Here is a 22,187-nt window from a genome sequence, read left to right as displayed (position 1 = left end):
GAAAAATTAAATATTGACATAGCAGTCTCATGAAATAATTGAAGAATTATTTCCATATTATTCACACCTGAATCCACAATGTGAGTTAAGCAGACAGGACAAAGCCACAGCCTGCACTGCAGGCAAAACCAAAGCCATTGGGACACCACCATACATGAATTGCAACTAGAATTTTCCTAAACCTTCATTCAGACAGACTGGAGAGTTTTTGCTCACAAATTCAGTGAGCAAAATTGCATTTCATGCATTTTTGGTTTTAAAGATAGTATTCAGAAAACTAGTAATGAAATATTACTTTTTCATGGAAATCTTTCAGCATTTTATTTCAAAGATCAATAATAAACCTCTAAAGAGAGATGACAAAAACTGTGGAGGCTGCACATAGCACTTACTATAAGACTCTTTGCTAATGTTCAGAAGTTTTACATCACTGCTATGTAAACAGACTCATGTGGAAGTTCTTCCTATTTTATTTTTTCAGGGGGTTTACTTATTGAGAAATCAAAGTTAGTGTGCTCCCAAAAGAAATCCTTTTTAAAATCCAGATATTGTTAGAGACACCCAACATAAGAGTGAATTTTTCCATTTTTTCCATGAGTATAGTAAGCTCTATACACAGGGGGCTTTTAAATATTACAAAAGTCAACTATCTAGCTTTTAATTAAAGATACCATAGAAGGGAACTTTTTTTTTTTTTGCATCTTTTGCATATTATTAGCATTAGGAAGTAGCAAACAGATGCTAAACAAGAGCAGTTATCATAAAAATCAGTATTCACATCACGTAGATTCCAAAGCTGATTAGAATCTAAAGAGTTCATTTGACTAAAAAAACTTCATTTCATCCTTTGACTAATATAAATCAACTCCTCTGTTTCCCTGAGGGCTGAGACAGAAGAAAAGGACAGACACAAAAGAGTGATGCAGTAGGCATACAACCAGTGACCAAACACACTGACTTTTCAAGTGCGCTGTTTTTTTTCAAGTACACAAATATATGTATTGAATTCATCAGTACAGGAAATAAAATATAACATAAACTAATTCAACCTTGCATTTTTCTCACATTTTGTCATACCAGCAGGTGGCTTTTTTCTGTTGATGATCTCTATGGTTTTTACCACTGTGTACCTCAGCTACTCTTTTTTTAGGTTTATCAGCTTCACCTTTCATACTATAACAAATATTTCAAATCTAAAAATAAGGTACTAGTTAGGATGTCAGTTTTCTGATACTTTTCATATTTCTGATATGAAAAGCTATTTCTTTTTATTCAACTACCGTTTAATGAGGAATTCCAAATATCTGATCCTCTTACAAATAAAACGCTTCTGGTCAAAAATCACAGATGATGGTTTTATAGGTAATTCATAAACTTCCCTATTTCTGTAACTCCAAGCTTTCTTACTCCTGAATGATCTCTCTCTACAACTAAGCCATCAGAGATGGCTTTGCCAGAAGCAAACAAAAAAAACACCTGAAAACCAACAAAAAAGGAAAAACCCCCAGAAACTTCCCCAAACTTCATTACTGGTTAATTTATTTGACTGTGTAATTTCATGAGCACTTTATTCTCTTTACAAGAAAAGAAACAAAACCCTAATAATTTTTTCATGTTTCATTTTTCCATGCTATTAAATACCTTTCTCAAATCCCTGAAAGCAATTCTGCACAAGTTTAGAGACAGTAAAAAAAAAAAGTGGTTTGGGTTGGAAAGGAACGTTTAAAGGTTGTCTAGTCCACTCCCAGCCTGGCAATGATTAGGGACATCTTCAACTACATCACGTTGCTCAGAGTCCCATTCAACCTGATCTTGAATAAAAATGAAGACCAAAATTTGCTCCAAAATCTAAGAGGTTTTGAGACCAAACAACTCTCCTCAATTAATGAGGCCCTTTCTGTGTAGTAGAAATCATGTATGCAAGAACTGTAATGCTTTTGTAGAAACCAGACTGAAATTCACCAATGACATTTCAAAGAACAGCAGTGAGAAACCATTTTTCATTTTAAAATGGTCTACAACTTTCAGTGCCACTTTTTAATTATTCAATATTTTGAGAAGGAAGAAAGAAGCAGAATTTGTGGCTGCTAAATTTTGACATGACATTTCCCTATTTTCTAATTTTCTATTATTTCTATTTTCTAAAGGAAACACAACTTCATACTCTTCATATAACCTCTGTAATGTTGATATTATCATCTGCTCCAAGTACCATTGGAAACTGCTGGGGAATTCTCATATCTACATCACTTTTAAAATGCAAGCATCCAAATTATAATTCTATTGCATTATTATGTACATGGATCTCCCTAGACATCTGTGCACTTGAGAGTCTGAAGACAACAGACATTATTGATCTCTGTGATATAAACAGAAATTTGCCTGTTCAAGTCAGAAATTATTCTCAACTACTTACTTATTCAATTTCCAAACAAGCTAATAGCTGATTAAATAGAATTAATGACAGAAAACACAGTGGGAAGTCTCAGGAGAAAGAGGAAAAACAATACTCAGTGTGATCAAGGTACACACTAATTGTTAGACCGACAAGTGAAAATGAAAATTGTAACAGAAAGACTTATCTACCTGATAAGCAGATAAAGAGAGATTAAAGTAGATTAAGAGTTCAAACTCTTAATCCCAGGGTCGTGGGTTCGAGCCCCACATTGGGCGCCACCGCTCCCGCACTCCCTCCTGGAAGATTTTGAATCCCGGCTGGCTCTAGCTCCGGAGGGAGCGAGCAGGTTCCCCGAGCCCTCCTCTGGGCCAACGTCGGGGGCTTCAGAGAGCTCGGGATGGGGCCTTGGTGCTCAGGCGAAAGCCGACGAAAACCACACGCGGAACAGAGACAGAAGCATCCTTCTCTGGGGGCTAAAGATCCTTTTATTTCCCTCAACGTGAGGGGAAGGCGAACAAGGATCCAGACGAACAACACGATGCCAACCAGAGAAGGCAATGGGACAGAGCTTGCAAGGGATTATATAGGGCAGGGGGTGGGGAAAACACTGGCCAATGGGAGAGGGTTGTGGGTGGCTCCCTGGGGAGGGGTCTTGGGAAGGGAACCAATGGGGAAGGAGAATGGGAGGGGCCCTGGGCCTTCACCCAATCACCCAACGCCCTGGATGGAAGGTTCTGGATGGAGGGGCGGGGCACCGGATGACTGGCAGGGCTCCTGGGAGGGAATAAGGGAGTGGTTTGGTGGGGTGATTGGGAGTGGCTAGGTGATGGGTAGGGTGGTAAGGCGGGAAGGGATGGGCAGCACCAACTGGGGAGAGGGGAGGGGGTACATAGAACATACCAACTGCAATTTTGAATAAAAACGAGAGAACTGACCCATACATAAATCAACGCAACTGGAACATAAAATAGCACAACTCCACAGACCTTATAAAAGATGCAAGCAGGGACCTCTGTATTTACAATGTCTTACAGCTTCTTCTGCAAAAGATTTACAGGCTATTGCTTCTGCAAATGTTCTCATGTTTCCTCTCCTTGTCTGAGGTCTCTGACACTCAGGAGTCAGCCATTGGGCTCCAAAAATGTCTCATGTTTCAAGAACTTCTGTTCAAGTTTGATACTGAGATGGCTTTAAAGAAACAACCAACCAACCAATAAACTTATCATCTCTTCCTCATTTGTGTACTTCAGGAAAATATGGTTGCTGGCCAAAACAACCCACATGGTGAGGCTCAATGCGAAGGCAGAAATAAACTACCATCACACTGAGAACACATGGGAATTCCTGAGGCAGCTGTAGCAGGGAAGAAAGGGAATGCTTGAACTCTGAATTCAGTAATTCATTACCTCTCCTGGAAGACATCAGGAGAAGACAGACATGCAACATGGGTCGCCTAGAAAGGTTACACATCATCCCTATTATCCTTGCATTTTGTGGATATTCAGTACAGTGCAGTCTGTCAGCATGACTGAATATCTCAGCAGAGCTGAACGAAGCAAAATAGTTTTCCTGGGAAAAATATTCACCATTTCCTAACTTCTGAGGATTGCAAAGACTAGAAAGAAAACACCTAAACATCTCTTTCCAGATATTATAAAACTTCCAAAAGATTGCAGTGTTCTATTCATCAACCATTAAACAAAAGCCTACTGCAAGCCTGAATGAAACATGGGATGGGTTCAGCTATCAGCAATGTAGAGCTTTCCTTCATTATAAATCTGCCTCATTGATAAGGAGCAGACTCTCCAATTCAACACCATGTGTTACACTGCCACAGTACTGATGCACTTCAGATGGCAACATGGTCTGCTAAAGTGCAGGAGGAACAACCTGAGCAAGCTGGCCAGGATTAGAAACCAGAGTTTCTAAGAAGCTGAGGACAGAACTGAAGGCATAAAAAAGCTTCTGCAGAGTCCTTAAAACAGACCTTTGATCCAGCTACCCAGGTTACTCGGGAGCCAATCCCTGAGTAGAAGTCTCAGGACAATAAAGATCTTCGATCCATGATTGGTCTTACCAGTTTCAGCTGAACCTTCCTTTAGCAAAAACTGGGATCCACAACTACTTTGTCTTGGATACCAATTCTTGAGGATCAGAAGGATGGAGAAGAAGTATCTAAAATTTTAGACCAAATACAAGGGAGACCTCTGTATCAGCAAAAGTTGCTTAAGAGAGATTACTGGTACAGGGAAAATGAAGAAAAAGTTACACTTGCTGGAAAATCATGACTGCCCTCTAAAACAAGTTGAAGGGACCCAAGTGGCAAATGCTGTAAGGAACACCAAAACATCATCATGAAATGAAAGTCTTCCAAAGACAGGAAGACCTAAGAAAATCTAGACAAACGTGAGACTCACAAGGAATGGCACAGAGAAGATCTGAAATAACCAAAAAGCTAAGAAGAATGAACAGAACCATTGCACAATACCCTTCTTACTAAATGGGATAGCTGCAAAATTAATCAGGGACTCAGAGGCCACCTCTAGAGATGCTGTCAGAATAAAAACATTATTATTCAATTACCTGTGTATGGGTACTCTCAAATACAATGCAAATCTATTTGATAATAGCTTAAAAGGGAACTTACAACAGTAAACTTCCCAGTTACGATTCTGGTGGCTGCCACAGAATGAAAAGAAAAGAACTTTGCTGATTTTTGTGTTGCTGGCCCTAGCTTGCCTAGACAGTGGTGTAACATGAAATACACAACACTGGCAGGTAGGTCTAATGCTATGACAGATTGTGGACACAATACATGATAGAATAACAACATGTCCAAGTACCACAAAAGCAGATAAAGTACAGTAAAAGCAATTTCTTACTTGAGAAAATCATCTAAGATGATAAAAGATCATGGAATCATAGAACAGCTGTCTTGTGTATGGAGATCTTCCACTAGACCAGGCTGGTCAAAGCCCCATCCAAGATGGCCTTGAACACTTCCACGGATGGGCATCTACTTGTTTTCCGGGAAACTTGCTCCAGTGTTTTACCATCCTGATGGTGAAAAATTTCTTCCTAGTATCTAATTTGAATCTATCCTCTTTCAGTTTAAAACTTTAATCCCTCGCCCCTTGCCCTATCACTACACAAATTCTACATAAATTTAAATGCTCTCTAATGAGATGTGATTTTTGTACAATCATCTGCCACAGGACCCTTGTTTCAATTCACTTACATGAAAAGACTTAATGTCTTTTAACATAAATAAATACAATAAAATAGAAGTGAAACTGCTAATGGTGAATTTCTCGAGTGGCATCTCTATAGCACCTAAGACAACATAAGTTTTTGTTACAAACAAAAGATTAAAAGTAATAAAATAGGTAATTTCTTCCCTTAGAGTCAAAACAATTCAGCAATGGTATATACAAATTTTTGAGCTAGATTGCTACTAAGCCTTAACACCTTTAGGACTGATAAATAATGCACACTCACATTAAAAATAGTTTAGTACAGGATAGATAAAAAAGGGCATTGTCTTAAGAAGATTCTTAAAGTGAAGCACATTTTTTGTAGATTTACTCTCTTTCCTACTATGTCATAAATTGAAAGGTAATTAAATATGACAGAAAATTATCGTTCAGTTCTGTTCCAAGTTATATCCCATTTCTATCCAGATATAGTTTAAATTAAACCTTATCTAAAAACTATTTCCTGCTATATCAAGGTATTGCTCATTTTCAAGAGCTGTATAAAAATGAAATATTTAAAACTTTGGGCTGGGGGGAAGAACTAGACTGTTTTCTATGTAAGTCTTTAATGCACATATTAATTGTGCATTAATCCCTCTGACCCTCCAGCGGGGTGGAGTAGATGATGAAAATGTGATACAAGATTTGATCATCCAGAGATTTAACACTTGAATTTGCTGATCAAGCACATTTCACTTCTTTACCGTACTGCAGACCAAACGGTGGCATTGCCCTTCACAGCAGCCCCCGACTGAGACATTTTAGCCACAAGGGAAATATGACAGAGCAAAGACTATTAAACAAGCAAAAACGAATTCTATGACTAATTCATTTAAGAAATTTTTTCAGAGGTTTTCTTCCAAACAATACAAATATAATCCTACTCATTCATGCTACTTGAACCAATGGAGAGGTTTGCATTTGCAATGCCACTCAGCTATGTGTAACTAAGTAATAGTGAAATGGTCCAATTTGAAGCATCTTCATTTGCTCATCCATCACACCTAAGCCTTTTGGGCTCCAATCCTGCAAGACTGCATCTGTAAAAATCTTTTAATAACTTTTTTGGCATATGACATTTACCTACCCCTGCTATGCTCAACTTACAGCTGCTTTTTCTTCTCCTCATCCCACCACATTCTTGAAACTGCTTTTTTGAAAGCTAGGACATGGGTAGAAAATAAAGTACTGGAAATTTTGATAGATAAACATATATCAATTATTTCTGAACTTTTTTGAATCTGCAATATATTCAGGATTATGGTGTGAGCTTTTTTAAGAAGTATGTGAAGCAAACTTATTACTGGGATTTAGTGAGCATACTAATCCTGGATATTTCTCTCCTCTCAGAAGAATACTTCTATATTCTATATTATCAGCAAGATATTCAAGTCAGCATGCACATGCTGCAAGAGTTCCTCTCAGAAGCTAAAGAACAATGATGCTGATTCACTGAGACTGAGTCACTCCCAAAATCTAAAGGAGGTGTGGGAAATGTCCTTCAGTGGTAAGTAGTTTGGGGAAGGGGATACATACCCATTTTATAAAGTAAATCCTGTGAGACAATATTAATTAAAAAGTCCTAGTTGTTTTTCATTTGTTTGTTTTGTTTAAAGCTAGAATCCAATTTAAAAAAACAGGACTAGTGATGGTGGAAGACAGAAATTGAAAAGGAAGGCACTCTGATGGTCTAGTTTTTAAGGCAAACTTAGTATCTTCAGAGGACCAAACCAGATTCCAGCAACATTGATTGCTTCTAGCTATAATTACATACTTTAATCCTTAATTCAATCCTCTATCAGTTTTCCCACTATATTTCTCAGAACTGATAACAGGAAAACCAGATTTAATTACTTAGATTTTGTTCTTTTTAATATTGACACAGTGCTAACATCTCACTGTTCTCTATGGAGTTTTCTTGGTTATCTGGTTTTATTAAAAGACTGATCAAGAATATCTGAGGGTGGGGGGAGGAGCGTGTGTGTGAAATAACTCTGAGAACAGAGCACTGAATGAATCTTGAAATTGCCAAATCTTTAACAGGTGATAGCACAGAAGCAGAGGTATAAAACAGTAGCAAGAAGCAGAGAACTAATAAAGACTAAATTTCCAAATTATTATGACAACTGTCACAAAGAAAAAGATAATCCAAAAAAACATTAGGTGCAAACCTATCCAAATATGGTATGTTGCAAAAATCTTATGAAACGTGTACAAAACTATGTGAGCAATAAAAATATAAGTAGTTTATAATCATTATCCTGTTCCATTTTTCACATATTAAAAAAAGAAACAGATTTTAATAAAATTTTTACACTTAAAAGTAAAATCCCAAAGGAATCTGTAAATTTGATGAAACTTCATTTACAATAGGAAAAACTGGGAACATCCGAAGAGAACAGATTCTGTAAAGTTGATACTGATCATATTCAACTTTCAATAGAAGACCACAATCCTACCTTAAATAAACCACAGCAACATTTTCTGTAAGAGCTCTAATACATTTTTTGTTCAACAACCTCCTTGGAGAAGTGAGCATCTTTATCAAGACCAGAGACAGACTGTTCTAAGCTTTCCTAACATAATAGCTGTTTTCCTGTTTTCCAAACATTTAGTTTTCCTGACATAATTGCTGGAAATTTAAGATAAGTGTCTCATGACAGCCTCATGAAAGCTGAAGCAACTGGTATTTTGATGTTGATGCCAAATCAGTATGTTTTGTTCTGTTTGAACCACTGCATTAGAAATCAGTGTGACACTAAATGTAACCTCTGAGTGCAAGAACAAGAATTCATGGTGTCAGATGTTTACTATTCCCACTTTTCCCCTGGCTTTACTCAAGGAGTTTTCATTGTTATAAATACGCAGGCAAGAGTTTGCTCACAAAAGAAATGCCAATTTATTGTCAGATTTAAGGATCTCTATTTTCCTAGCATATTATGTACAAGGAACAGGCCAAGAACCAGATGTGAGGTAGAAGTCAATCTGCTCCTACTGTATGTGAAATTATCAACTGCTTGTTAACCAGCTCAGTGACATGTCATCTGTCCCTAGCCATGGCACCCTCCTTTAATTGCTTTCTGGTTCTGCTTGCATTACTCTTTTATTTCAGTGGCAATAAATTAACCAGATGATCATAATTTCTTCAAGAATTCATAGTCTTAAAAACACAATTTCATGAAGTCTAAATGACTGTCTAAAGTCTGTGACCTTATAGGACAATGTCTCTGCTTTTAATAAATTATTATCAAATGTACACTAAAAAAATACAAAATTTTTGAACTTAATTCTAGCAATGAAAAAAAGATGTGATATGCAGTTAGGTAATTATGAACTGAATCTCAGAAAAGGCAATGTTGACATTTCATAATTCTTAATATTTTATTAGGAATTTTTGAAATTAAGGAAAACCATCTGGTTTTCCAACAGTAGACTCATTCAGCCATAAATCTGCATTTTTTTCCTATAAATTTTGACATGCAAGTCTCACAGAGACCCTTCAAATATAAAAGGTGTCTCAAATCTGAGGAAACACTGAACTTGAAGTCAACTGGCTCAATTTTCATGTTCTAAGTAACTGTACTTTGTTTCCCGTTCTGTTTTCTCTTTTCATACATGCACTTCTCTTTCCTCTCTTTTTTTTAAAGCTTTCTTTTCTATTACTCCCATGTCCGTGTTCCTTTATTCCCCCTTCAAATAAAATCTTTACTTACAGCACATGAATGATGACTATGGCACTGTCTTCCTTAAGAAGACAGTAGGATATGAAAATCAAAATAACTAAATATATTTCTTGCAGGTACGCAACAAGTAAAGCATCTATAAGATCAATTTGCTGCCAGATTCAGTTTTCCTTCTTTCTTTCTCACCAACTCCATTAAAAAGTGTATTATTGCTTTGGCTGACTTAAGGCAATCCAAATAGCAACCCACTTAATAACAATATACAGCAACACAGACGAGTACAAGACACCTACAATTATTTCTATTTGCCTGCAGACATTCTAGGTTATCCTAATTGTGGAGGTATTTTGCAGTTTTATACATCAAGGAGGGCAGAGGTATTAACACAAAACCCCCTGTAGATCCTAAGACTCCAGGAGCTTAATACTCCTCTATCCCAGCTCTGACCTCTTGTTAAACTCTGATCCCAGGAATGTGCAACAACTGATTTCAAAGAGGTTTCAGGAATCCATAATTATCTAGTAACTCCCATGTTGTAAGCCTGCCTGTACAGTTGGGACCTTTGTGCACAGGAGAAGGGAACACTCCATTCATCGCTGGCTTGCCACACATGCGGACAAGGACACTTCAGACATCAGTTAGCGCTCAGCAATCCCACTTTATTTTTAAACCTTCTCAACGAAATAAAAAGATTCTTTCAAGAACATGCTTGCTTTAGGTGTTCTATTTAAGGTCAGTTCCCACATGTGTACTAGAAATAGAAGATATTTCAAACTGGCAATTTTACTGAAGTAAATGAAGATTTATTTTTGTGGTACTCTATATTTCCTGATAGAAGGAACATTGAAGTTATCACTGACAAAGAATAAAGTGGATATTTTTCATTCTCTTCACCCAAGCACTTCGCAAACCACAAGTTATATTAGACTGCATAAAAATAGAACATAATTTTACTTTTGTGAAACAAAAATAATTTGGCTTATATATCACTTTTTAATTCAACAAGCTGAAACAAATTTGGAAGTAAAAATGTACCATTATTCTTTCTAATGTATCAATGTTACTAAGTCTTAATCTAAACTCTAAATTTATGAAATATTAATTGGTGACTGCTTCTTTGACTTTATAATCTACCTTTCTGAATACAGTCCTTAGCAGAATTTCATTCTAGTTGTCTTGAACATGCTGAGCTACATTTGCAACAATGGCAGTATGATGACTGTATAAAATCTGCAGACTGCTGCAAAGTCCCAGCAAGCCAGGTCAGCTCTGAACTAATGCGTCACTGCAATTCCTAGAAAGTTTACAGAAAATATTCCAAAGAATAAAGGGAGGATACTGAGAAGATGCCACACTACAAGGGCACCCAAAGGGTACCTAAAAGACAACAACATTGATTATACAATCTTTGCCATCTTCTACTTTCTGAATTCTTTGTGAGTTTTTTACTACTTTACATAAGGGGCTGAGAATATGACAATATTCTATGGCTGCAATGACCTTCCACTAAGTAAGCCAACTAGCTACATCTACAAGACAAATTTTCTTTTTGGTGTAAAATCTTTTCATTTATGTTAATTTTTGCTTGAATATGTATTTATTTGGCATATTCATGATCAGGTTTGGGGAAATTTGTTGTAAAAACACAAACTCAAATAGTGGTGCATAACTGGAACAAAACCAACTCCAAAACTATCTTTTTTTTTTTTAATCACAGTAAGTTATACCTACTTGAACAACAACAGAAGTTAAAATGCAAGCAAGAACTTGAAATTTCTGTTCCTCTACAGTTCCAGAGAGTTCCATCTTTCACTTTTTAAAGCGGTCATAGAAAAAATTAGATTTCTTTTCTCCTTTAACTAGATGAGATTCTTTCTAGCATGTCTTCCTTCATGTCCATCACTTAACTCCTTACCATCAAACACATTCAAAAGTTAATTTTGCGAAATTAATTGAATTAACTGAAAGTCAACCTAGAGACACAAACTCCTAAAATAATTTTAGCAGAAACCAACTTCATGCATCTGTACTGTGAAGACCATTTTTCTGCTTTAAAAAGACAAGATTCTGTGTTTCCATTAGACTGATATAACCTACTTCACGTAGCTTTTATTCAGTATCAGCATTTATTGTCACAGAAGTACGCATTATTACCCTGTATTTACAGTACTTGAGTTGTCAAGAACAAGTGAAAAGTTACTGAGCCATCAAGACACCAACCTTGTGGGCAGGGTGCAGCAGCCATCGGCCGTCAGCCTGACTTGGGTTTCATAGCTATCCAGGGGGCAAACAACTTGCTGAACAGGAGGACATTCGACTGTGCTGCAATCCACACTGAACACTACGGAGGAAGGGAAGAAGAACATTTCTTTTACTCATGCTTTAGAAGCTTTCTGCAAATTACTTCCTCGTAAGCAACCACTTATTGCATCAGCCTTTTAAGTCACAAAAAATTATCCAATGAATGCATGCTTGCTAGGTAAAATTACAAAAAGCCTCCCTTTCTCTTCAAGATTCACTTTTTAAAATTATTAGGAAACAACTGAACTGATAATAGTTAATAAAAAAATTTAGTTAATAGAACTACCCTAGTTATGGAAGAATACATATCTCGTACAGCTTTTAAAGCAGTAAACAATTCATTATTTTTTAATAAAGTCTGTTTAAACAGCAAAATACTTGGGTTATAGGAAAAAAAGAGATACACTACAGATATATGTGTGCATGTTTAAAGTACATTTTAAAGACTAATTTATTAGGTTGTCTCGTTAGTATATTTATAGATGGCAAAAATTAAATACAAGTTAACAAATCTTTCTGCATTAGTGAGATGAAGCATTCTACTTAACAAGAAAGACTGACTGACAGCTTTTAGAAAGCAACAAGTGTCTAGAAATGCAAAGGAAAAAAAAACCCAAACCAGGCTAAATATATATTTAATGTTCTAAGTTATACTCAGGAAAGCTGAAACACATTTTGCTCTTATGTGGTCCTAAGTCTTCCATGTAACAAACACTACCAGGTAAGGTAATATGTATCTACTATGCCTTTTCATAATTATACTTAGAAAGTGCAGAATAAATGGTTCCCTCTTTAAGAAATGAGCTACTTTCTAACTGAGCAAGCAGGATGAGCAGAATGTTATCAGACTGTAAATTATGCAGTACAATAACCCTGATTACTGATTAAACTTCATTGCAATATTCACTACACTATCACAGCGGCTTACAGAACTACTAAAGCACCTTGACAATCCTACCCACATTTCTTGCAAGAGATCATAACCTTCAAAGGGCCATTTTTCCTCTTCTGGTCCTACATTTTCCAAGCTTGATCCTCAATGGTACATAGCAATAACTGACTCTGTCATCATGAGACATCAGTCTCAGAATTACATCTGCTCTTCATATTGCAGTGCTTACAGTGTGATAGTACATGGCTCACTAATATTGAAAAGCAGCCCAGACTGTCTTTTTTTAATCAAGTACAAACTTAAAAAACATGACAAACAAACCCCAAGTAAAGACTACTCAAATAGAATTTTTTATCTTTATTATTACATCATTAGATTAATCATAAAACAGCTGAGGCAGGACAGGACCTCTTAGAGGCTCCTAACCCAGGCCCTGTTGATCTGGCTGCCCAGGATTATGCCCAGGTGGCTTTTCAATATCTCCATGGATGGAGACTCCACTACCTCTCTGGGAAAACAGTGTCAGTGCTCAGTAAACCTCATTGTGAAAAAGTGCTTCCTGATGTTCAGAGGGAATCTCCTGTGCTTCTATTTGTGCCTCTTGCCTCTCTGGTCCTATGACTGGGCATCACTGAAAAGAACTGGCTGTGCTTTTACACCCCCTTCAGGTGTATTGATAAGATCTTCCCTGAGCCTTCTCTTCTCCAGGTGGAACAGTCCCATCTCTCTCATAGTTTCCTCACAGGAGAGAGATGAAGACAGATAACAAATGAAAAATATTTGAAAAAGAAAAAAAGGTCCTACTTTCTTTCCGATTTAAACAGGTTTCTCAAACTGGAAAAAGTATTGACAGAAACTTATAAGTAAACTGAAAATATTCTGAGGTTACAGAACAGCCTGTAATTGGAGTCTTCATTTCTTTAAGAGATATCTCCCAGATTAGCTGCGCTACTGTCCTGAAAAATAAGACAGCAAACATTTGCCACTGACCATTCAGTTTTCTTTTTACATCCTACTGTGACTCCGATAATTAATACATGCACATTTAATGAACAGTTTATTGTTATATATAATAACAGCTAGTATTATATATCTTACTCTAAACTCCTTTTTTGGTCTATCACAGAAACTTTAAGCTTTCAATACAGTTTGACAAATCTGTGTTCTTCAAGAACTCATAAATATGTTCCAGTTTCCTATCAGTGAAGATTCACCCAATCAACCTTTGCTTACAAGTCTTCAAGAATTTTCACATACACTTTGTATATAGAAGCATCTGAGAGTTACCACTTTTCTACAGGAATGTAGCAGAAACCCTGCCATGGCTGCAGACCCTGACATATCTGCAGTCATGTGCTGCCTCCTTTGTAGACTACAAAACCAAAGGTTTTGAAACTGGTAATGAAACCAGTAAAACTTTCTAGTAGAGTAAGTTAGCAAAGTATATTAAGTGTTTTATGTTTCACCCTGACACATTTCAGGCTAATAAAATGGCTGGCTCTTCAACTAATATAATGTACAGTTTAGGGCAAGATCTAAATAAATACCTATGCATCTAATGGTGAAGGAGCAAGTCAGTATTTAAATTTCTGATGAAATAGGGGCTCAGCACAGGCTAAGGCTTCAAAAGTTGCAAATTTCTGAGGGTTCAGTACAAGGATATACAGTCTGCTTTTACAGCATGGAAGCATCACATGACATCCTCTGCTCTCAGTTCAGATGCATTTCAACTCATGAACAGTGCAACAAAACTACACGTGATTATAGTAGTCACATTGTCTGCTATGGGAGAAGTAGAAAAGAAGTATCTCTCCATGACAAGGCTTTATCCTTTTTACATTCCATGACACTTCAAAATATATTACATACAACCACAGCATTCTTGGACCTTCAAGGCAGTTATATCAGTGCCTGAGCCACTTTCTTAACTGTCCTATCCCAGGTATTTCCCAACATGGATCTCCAGATTTGCTTTTTTTTCCCCCTCCCTCACCTTCACTGCCAACTTAAAAGCCATTTTTCCAGCTTCATTAGAAATGTATCTGTAATCCTTCCTCACTTTTTTTTGTCCAATCCTTTCCCACTCCTATCTCAAGTTCTGTCAACACAAGCTTTTCAGAAATCATCCAATAAAACAATGTAAGTACTATTCCGTAAGTAACAGAGGACAAAAGAAAAACATTATAGAATTCTATTTCTCTAAGCTCCATATAAAAACTTGATTTTGCTGACCCTTGTCCTTAGTGCAAGGCTGTATAAACTGCAGATCTGATTTTCAATGCTGAAGCTGAATCAGGGTGGAGCACAAGCTACTTCCCTGAGTGTCATTACACATTACCTACTAAATTATGCTGCTGGTCTCGGACTTTCCATCAAGCCCTGATTGCACAGAATTCCCCAAAGAAGTAAGGCAAACAATAACATTTTCTTTACAATCGTGTTTAAATCAGTATTTGGTAGAGGGAAAAAAAGAGTAATTTTCAGGCCATGTTGGAGATGAGTGAATGAAAGCTCTGCCAAAAAGACTTCTGAAAAAAATGACAAATGAGTAGTCTTTTCAACACAGGTTGTGTCTATCATGACAGACGTTTCCCAACGCTTTCCCAAAGATATCAGAAACTAAAAGATGACACTCTCCATTGCACCATATGCAACAACAAAAGTTATCAAAAGGTACAACAAACATCTGTTGGACAACTGGCAAAATAAATTATTTAGGTTGCTTTATTCAGAAGTGACAGCTAGAGTTCCTATCAACACTTCAGCAAAATCTTTAAGAAAAAAAATTTGAAAATACATTTTGAGAAATGTAATCCCCAGCTTAAAACTAAATTCAATGCACATTGACTAAATTCCCTACTTGTGAATAGACAGTTACATACATCTTGTAGGAATAAAAGAGGTGTCTTCTGGAACCAAACCAGGGTTCTTTCATCTCTGAGCTTTGCAACCACAGTAAAACAATGAGCATGACACACTTGTTCTCAGTAGGTGACACAACTGTGATGAGATACTTGGTGAAACAACAGATAAGAACATTTAAAGCAAATGAATCTGGAGGTTAATAGACATATATGACTAAGTTACAATGCTTCTTCAGTATTCATTTTAACTGAACACCAATGCCTTCAATTGTATTCCTGAAGTAAAAAGGGCAGAAGAGGAAGTGGATCTCAAAATTAATTATTTTAATTTTATTCTAGGATTTAGTGTTGAGGAAACACTTTCTATTTTTCTTTCACTCACTCCATTGCCAATCACAGCACTTGAACATATGTAGTTCTCAGCAAAAGGCTCCCAACTCAAATGCCAGAATTAACTAGAGAGCAGTGATATCATTTTTAAGGAACAGAAATAAACACAATTTATGCTTTAATTGCACAAGTGCTTTATCTTGGCATAAAGCAGCACTGCTGTCATAGGAAGTAGTCCTCCCAGCTTTATTTCCACCAGAAAGCCCTTGCTGGTGCAAAACCCCTATTGAGGCAGGTTAAACAGACATGGAGGTGCAGAAAGAGTGTTCTGGATGCATTACTCACAGAACTAAAGTTTTTAGGTCTGTGGCAAAAAACGGAAACGTATTTTTCTCTGTTCAACATGTTAACTCCATAGATTTGCTGATACATTCAGAAAAACTGATGACATCAGCCCCACAAGAGTTTCTGTATGAACACCAGCCTCCCAGGCCTTTCTACATCCATTACACATATTTTTCTAGCAATATGGCATTTCAGTAGCAATTCACATAGGTCAGGTCCTCTCTAACTCTTCTTGTCTACAATTCCTCAGGATACCAAGGCAGTCTCCGAAGATGCAGGGTTTATTACCAGGTCTCTCAATTTCTTAGCCCCATTTGCAAAGCTCTACATTTCCCTTAAATCCCATTAGTTTCTTTCCTTCACCAATCTCTTCAAAGCCTCTGCTCTTTTACCCCCTTAACACACACCTTCATTTTTCCAGTTCCATGTACCCTTCACCTCTTACAACTCCCTACAGCAAAAAATACAAACCTCTTCAGAAAACAATACAGACAGAGTTACATAAATTCACTAACGTGACAGAGGATCATATTCAATTTGAAGATTCTGTAAAACTAACAAGTTGAAAACAGCTTTCAAGAAGTAATTTCCATGGGCAAGTCTGGACAGACTTATTTGCTGACTACAAGATGGGAATTCAAATAGTATTTGGGAAGACATGATCAGAGCTAAAATTTCTTTTGAAAATGATAAATAATCCAAAGTCAGCAAGACAAAATTCAGTAAAGGCATAATTGAGGCATATAGGAGGAATTAAAATGTACAAATATAATGGTTCAATAGCAGTCATACTATAGAAAGATCCTGGCATCATAGCAGTTCACCAACTAGAAATACCTCCTGCAAAACCATTAAAATCTTATTTAAAGTTTTGCATGAAAAACATAAGACAATTATTCCAAAGTATTTAGTGCTGATGAAGACTCTCCCAAAATCTTTTGGATACCACAGGTTAAAGTGTGTATTAACTGAAAAAACTTATAGAAAGGAAACATAACCAGTAAAGGGTCAAAAAAGACCATGTCACAAGAAAGTACAGCTAACTCTAGATGAAAGAAGCCCATGGCTGACAAAATGTTCCAGGGCAAAAAATTATAGTAAAGATTTGTTCATCGACTACTCAGAACAGGGTACAAAAAAGGTTGTTTAAATTTCCACACAGATTTGCACTGAATATTAGGGAAAAAACACAGGAAGAATCACTAGAAGATACAAAGACTGTAAAATCTTCTTCTGTGGACGATTTAAGAAAATGTTAAACAAGCATAGGAAAGGCACTGTTTAAGCACACTTGAAATATAGCACTGTTTGCATATAATGTTTTGGATTATACCATTTTATATGCTTGCTTTCAGTCGTCTGTTTTGACTATTTATCTTAAAAATAGTCTGGATCAAAGAGTGAATTTCATCTTCCACTTCACTTGGAATAACAGATCACAAGAAATGCTGATTTGTGTTCTCATGAAATGGAAGATGAATAAATACTGAAAATGTTATACAGTTTTTTAGTATACCCCTCCATAATTTTGCTCTGCAGTTTTTAAGGGTCAACGCTTGATAATCTAGAGAGAACTTAAAACAGAAATCCTAATTCCCTGTCCATACACAATGTATTCCTACTATGAAAAACCTATGTATAATCTAATCAATATATAAAGCATGTTACTTGCACTAGTAGCATTTACAGAAATGCAGTGTTCTCACTAGGTTACTTTTCCCTTGCTACTCGGTTTAAATTAATGTCTAAAGAATAAAGAAAGTCAAATTTACCACAATATTTTTATCCTGTTTTTTTTTTATGGGTATTGCCTACATATAATAATTAACTTTCAAGAATAATCAGAAGAATTTAGAGGCTCTATAGGCTTTACTGGATGCAATTATATAGATTATTTTGCTTGTTAGACAGAAAAAATTGAAAAATGGTAAAGAAATTGTATCTACTTTTACCTGGCTTGCATTCATAGAGATCACAGCATTCCCCTGGCTTTCCTGATGCCTTAGAAACCAGTATATTCAAATAGCCAGGTTGGCAAACCTTCCTCAAGCAGCCTGCAGGATTACACACACAACGGCTTGGGAGTGGACAGCATTCACCAGGAGGTGCATAGCCTTCAATCAAGATGGAATCTTCTGGACATCGAGGAGAAAACTGAACCTCACAGCGAGCCTTGGAACAATCAGGTTTCTCTTCTGAAAGGGAGAGAAAAATCATCATGCCATACACATCAGTAAAACACTGAAGTTGTAAAGATAAACTCAGATAAAAGCTCCCTCTCTTCTCCCTCCCCCCAAAACAATAAAAAAGAAAAGGAAACTGCTGCTGCTGAACTGATTAGCAAAAAATTACCAGATACCCTGTAAATACTATAGTTATTTGCAAGATGCTAGGAAATATTTTACAAAATTTGTGCTATGTGCGTGATGGCTGAACCCACACAGCCTCAAGTAGAGCTGTGAACTTACATTTGGCCAGGATGTCAAGAAACAACTTGTCATATCATGTTCACACCTATTCCTTCAGTTTCCTAAGACCTTCCATTCGGGACTGATTTAAATTGCTTCATTTATTAGCCTGAACTGAGCTCTCGTATGTTCAAAAAGCAAGTTAAAAGTTCAACAGCTAACATACTTGAATACTTAGGCAGAAGAGGATTTTCCTGTACACACTCCCAATGTTCACATTAGAAGTGGTGTTCCTACATACTTCAGCAGTTTGAATACCAAGAGAAGAGGTTTAACTACGGTGATGATGAGGTTTGTTGATGATCTTTATGCATCCCTTATAACTCAGGATATTCTATGATTCCTTCATGTACAAGTACTTTTTTTCTTACAACCATCAAAGATTACTAACCTAAATGTACTACTAGATAGCACTATAGCTCTTACAGTTAAAAATCCTACTATTTCCATCTATCATTAAAACAGCCTTGACTAGATATGTATTTTGCCTAGAACTTTAAATAACATTTTTAAGACCAATCATTTTTTTCAAACCTACCCTTATGTTTAGGTTCTTATCTGCTTTATTAAATACATTGTTCAGACAGAACATTACTGGCTACAGAGGCTCACTGCAGAGAGCTGTATAAATAATACATAACATACTAGCTTCAGTATTGTATTGATAGCCTTTAGTTTATGCATGTAATAAAAGGCTTGACCCTTTAGCCTTTAAAATTATTTTCATTTTCCACCGCATCTTTGCTCAACATGCACAGAGAAGCAATAAAACTGTTGCAGTGGCAGCCTGTAAAGTACATAATTATAATAGGCTCTTGATAGACCACTTGTACTCATGATGACCCTTGAATTCCCACTGTTCATTACTTTATGTGACCTAGCATTATGCATCCAGTGATCTTCCAATTTCCATGACTAATAGATAATCCCATCCTCATGCAATCTCTCTCATGAAAATACTTTGGATTATAAGTATCTTAAAAAGTTGACCTGCTCTTTTTCACTTGACTGCATTTACACACATACATGTATCTATATGAAGATAAGGATTTCCTTAAGGACTGCTTAGATAATTCAATACCAATAAAATTTGAGCAATGAAATTGGTCAAATACAATAAAAACTATTTTTGACCAATTTTACTAACTTTCCAAAAGGCAAGATTTATCAGAAATACACATCAAACTGTTCGAATTCAGACTATTCAGGACTCTAGATGTATCATTTTTGAAGACCAATGCAAAGCCTACTATTGGAGTCTGTAAGACACCTAGCAATGATATGAAAACAAGGAAATGTCACTATCAACACGTAAGAAGCATCACAAGCAATAGAAGAGAGAAATTTAAAATAAGTATTTTTGTATTAAATATTCAGTCAGCAATTTGCAGTTATTTCTGATAGTCTTTTCCACGTTAGAGTATTGTGCTCAATGGAGTTAAAGGTTACAGACTGTGATAGGACTCTTACACAAAGCCGGCACCATTTCCAGAGAAAACGATTCAAACATAACAACCACTTTGCAAAAGATGTGTTTATGTTGTAATACCAGGTAATATAACACCAGTAGGTATTTATAAACCAAAAGTTTTCTTCTTAATCCAGTGTCATTGTTCCTTTTGTACTTTAGAGTCCCAAAAAATAGACAGATAAAACCACTTAGTAACTTCCTAATTAATACTCATGTAAATTTTGTGCTCAAACTATGTACGTGTTGAAACATTCCTCTCCCAATACACAAATGCAACTGAGCAACAGGAAAGTCAAACATATTCACCCAGGCTGGATCAACCAATGGACAATTATCTTTCTGCTTCCCAAACTCTAGCACACATAAGTGTCAAAAGCAGGTTAAGAAAATTTTGCAGACTATGTCACAATTTGTTTCTTGATTTAGATGTCGTTTTTTCTTTATTGAAAACAGCTACTGGCTAAAGTGATGTGTGGTCAGCAGTATATAAAGTGTTTCCTTGAACGTCATCTTTATCTAAAACATGAGAATGCAGCAGCTCCAGGTGTAGCATTACTACTTGTTAAAGCTTTAATCAACTAGCATCATGCTAGTGTAATTGCTCTCCAAGTCCAGAATTCACTGCAACGGAAGAAGATGGGAGTTCACTTTTACTGCATTTCAGTGAAACCTGATGTGGGCTCCTCATTTTGACACCAAGTTTGCATAAAAGACATTATTTCTATGCAACCATTCAGAAAAGTCTCAAGGTTTTTCTTTTTGTTATCTCAGCAAATGACAAAATCCTCTCTATCCACAGAGATTCACTACTGGTAAACTAAACTAGTTCTACCTTTTCATTACTTCATCGAGGAAGGCATTGAAATTTAATTTGTTCCCAAAATAAATTATAAACATTAATACAGCCATAAATGCCACTGTTTTAGCAGAATTACTGATTTAGTTCCAATATATACAGCTATTTAAGATTTCATCAAACAAGAACTGTTTGATAGCTCTTTTTTCCTTTATTAACAAAGAGTTCCACTCCTTACAAAGGAATATAAAAGACCCATGTAAGAACAAAATAATTAAAAATACACCAACAGCCTCAAAAGACAGACAGCAGGGTAATGCCAAGCAGTATTCACAAAAACACCCTGTAAAATCACTCACCAGTGCTATTTCTGCTACTTTGCCCCTTTTACACACCAGACAGACTGCTTCAAAGCAGCTTCTCAGCAGACCAAAGATTCACAAGAGCCTACTGCCTTTCTGCCACATAGACACATACACTACAACCACCACAAACAAAAAAGTCCCAAAAAATAAACAGACAAAACCCTACTAATAACTTCCTACTAATACTCATGTAAATTTATTTATTACTCATGTAACCTGTTCCCTGGATGTTTTAAGCTAACCTATTACACAAATCAGGTTCATCCTGACCAACAGCTTCACAGTCAAACAATGCATCAGGACTTAAACTCCATTTTTAGAATAAATAGAATATAAACAAATAAATATTATGTGTGTCCAGAAATAGGAGAACTTCATTTTTCAAAGCACTGTGGTGAACGTACAGAATTAGGCTTTTGAAGAAAGGGAGAACTATACATGGGACTATATATATGACTTACTATGAACCAAATACATACATATTCCTGAATAATAGGGCATTTTAACAAACAGATTATACAAGATACATGTGACACATTGTTCTCACTCACAGTGCAAATTCCTTTGCAAGAAGAATTTCATAGAACCTTAACTGCCTCTAGAGACATTAAAATTCCTATAGCATAAAACTCAATCTCATTTCAATATGTCCTTTAAAAAATACCCCAATCATTAATAAGGAGAACAATCAGTTTTCAGGGATGCATTCTGATAAAAGTTTGAACGGAAACTTACAATTCACTAAAGAAAACATAGTTGGTTGCAAGTGCTACCTTTATGTTGAAAAAAGCAGCATTTCAAATAGCAACAAAAAGAACAGAAAATACTGGCTGGTTTTCTGGGGAGGTTTCACTGTGCAACACATTCTCTTTATAGCCTTTCATCAAACACCACCGAAGCTGGGAGCGTTCTGGTATCCCTGACATCTCATCAGCCTGAGCCAACAAAGAATCTCTACAGAGATAAAGGAAAAGTCTGGATCAATCAAGCTTTTGCAAACTATCTATTCTGAGACAGGCA

At 36.3% G+C, this 22,187-nt stretch overlaps 1 protein-coding gene across 2 annotated transcripts in view; it reads right to left on the bottom strand.

Annotated features, from left to right (window-relative positions):
• Positions 1-22,187, bottom strand: part of CRIM1 (cysteine rich transmembrane BMP regulator 1) — a 177,401-nt gene that overhangs the window by 74,198 nt on the left and 81,016 nt on the right. Inside the window, exons 3-4 of one of the 2 annotated variants that reach the window (XM_030268444.4) lie at positions 18,020-18,262; positions 11,556-11,676 (exon numbers count right to left, since the gene is read on the bottom strand). The exons of the other annotated variant lie outside the window; for it this stretch is intronic. Coding sequence (XP_030124304.4) covers positions 11,556-11,676; positions 18,020-18,262 — 364 coding nt within the window. The remainder of the gene's footprint in view (positions 1-11,555; positions 11,677-18,019; positions 18,263-22,187) is intronic. 2 annotated transcript variants of the gene reach the window in all.

This window comes from Taeniopygia guttata, chromosome 3 (assembly GCF_048771995.1).
Source record: "Taeniopygia guttata chromosome 3, bTaeGut7.mat, whole genome shotgun sequence".
Taxonomy (NCBI): domain Eukaryota; kingdom Metazoa; phylum Chordata; class Aves; order Passeriformes; family Estrildidae; genus Taeniopygia; species Taeniopygia guttata.
This window is presented reverse-complemented; position numbering and strand designations above follow the sequence as displayed.